The 1,791-nt window shown below is 64.9% G+C and overlaps 1 protein-coding gene across 1 annotated transcript in view; it reads left to right on the top strand.

Annotated features, from left to right (window-relative positions):
- Positions 1 to 1,791, top strand: part of LOC104135273 (mediator of DNA damage checkpoint protein 1-like) — a 10,602-nt gene that overhangs the window by 6,617 nt on the left and 2,194 nt on the right. Inside the window, exons 6-7 of the mRNA XM_035888658.1 lie at positions 878 to 1,003; positions 1,668 to 1,789. Coding sequence (XP_035744551.1) covers positions 878 to 1,003; positions 1,668 to 1,789 — 248 coding nt within the window. The remainder of the gene's footprint in view (positions 1 to 877; positions 1,004 to 1,667; positions 1,790 to 1,791) is intronic.

Below are 1,791 nucleotides of genomic sequence, written 5' to 3'. Positions count from 1 at the left end.
TCCCCATCGGCACCCCCGAGTGGCTCCACAAGGTCCCACGGGGGTGGGGGACAGGGGAGGGGGAGCCCTGGGGACAAGGAGAGGGTCCCTGAGGACAGGGGATGGGGGCCTTAGGGATGAGGAGAGGGTCATTGGGGACAGGATCTCGGGGTCATGGGGGTCCTTGGGGACAGGGCATGGGGTTTCTGGGGGCAAGGAGAGGGTTCTTGGGGACACAGGGGTTGTTGGGGACAAGGGGAGGGTCTTTGGGGACATTAAAGCCCTTGAGGACATGGGACAAAGGCCTTGGGGACAGGGATGGGGGTCTTTGGGGACAAGGTTCATCCTTGGGTGTTTCTTAGGGACATGGGGAGGGGTCCTTGGGGACGAGGGGGTCATTGGGGACAGGGAGGTCCTTAGGGACAAGGGAAGTGGGTCCTTGGGGACATGGGATGAAGATCTTTGGGGACAAGAGAGTCCAGGAGGGACATGGGGGGCACTGGGGACAGGGGGTCTTTGGGGACATGGGATGGCATCTTTGGGGAGGTGGACAACCTTGGGGACAAAGAAGGGGTCCTTGAGGACAGAGGGTGGGCTCCTTGGAGACATGGTGGTCCTTGGGGACATGGGAGGGTGTCTTTGGGGGTGGGGGCGTGCTTGGGGACAAAGAAGGGGTCCTTGGGGACAGAGGGTGGGCTCCTTGGGGACGTGGGGGTTGTAGGGGACAAGGGACAGGAGTGTTTGGGGACAAAGGGGGACGTTAGGGGCATGGAGTGGATTCCTTGGGGACGCGGGGGCTTTGGAGGACAAGAGAGGGGAACGTTTGGGGATGGGAAGGGACCTGGGGGGGGGTCCCTGGGGTCAGGGGGTGCCACCACGTGTCCCCCTGTGTCCCCAGAGCGCCCACAGTGGCCGCGTCCTGGTGCCAGGTCCCTTCCTGGTGCGTGACAGCCAGCAGGAACGTCACTTCGGCTTCAGCCTGGCCCAGGCCCTGCGCCGCGCCCGCCGCCACCCCCTGCTCCAGGTCACTGTCCCCAACTGTCCCCAAGCCTTCCCCAAGGGGCCTTGTCCTCCCCACGGGTGGCCTTGTCCCCACACCGAGTGGGGCACCCACTGGGGACTCAGTGCAGGGTGGACAGGGGGTGTCACCTGATGTCACCCAGTGGCCCCATGCCCCAAAGTGTCCTTGTCCCCCGTTGAGTTGTGTCCCCTCATGTGGCCTCAATCTGATCTGGGGATGGCCAGAGGGGTGTCCCCTCCTTCGCTGGTGTCCCCACAATGTCCCCAAGGGGGCCCTGAGGTGCCCCTTGTCCCCTAAAGTGGCCTTGGCCCCCCAAGTTGTGTCACCCCATGTGGCCCTGGTCCCATCAGGGGGGCTTGGGGACGGCCAGAGGGGTGTCCCCTCCTTCGCTGGTGTCCCCACAATGTCCCCAAGGGGGCCCTGAGGTCCCCCTTGTCCCCTTAAGTGGACTAGGTTCCCCAAATTGTCACCCCATGTGGCCTCAGTCCAGCATGGTGGACTCAGGGACAGCCCCAACGGGTGTCTCCTGATGTCCCTTAATGTCCCCTGGTGGTGTCCTTGTCCCCCCAGCCGCGTGGCCCGGACCCACCCCAGGGGCTCGGGGCTGGACTGATGGCCGCGTCCCCCGCTGTGTCCCCTTCATGTCCCCCCACTCCGGTGTCCCCAGGGCTATGAGGTCCACGTCACCCCCAGCGCCCGCCCTGAGCCTGAGCACATGAAGGACATCGTCACCTGCAGCGGTGGCACCTTCCTGCCCACCATGCCCGACACCTACGGGGTGAGGGGACAGC

This window comes from Egretta garzetta, unplaced genomic scaffold (assembly GCF_000687185.1).
Source record: "Egretta garzetta isolate BGI_Z169 unplaced genomic scaffold, ASM68718v1 scaffold431, whole genome shotgun sequence".
Classification (NCBI taxonomy): domain Eukaryota; kingdom Metazoa; phylum Chordata; class Aves; order Pelecaniformes; family Ardeidae; genus Egretta; species Egretta garzetta.
This window is presented reverse-complemented; position numbering and strand designations above follow the sequence as displayed.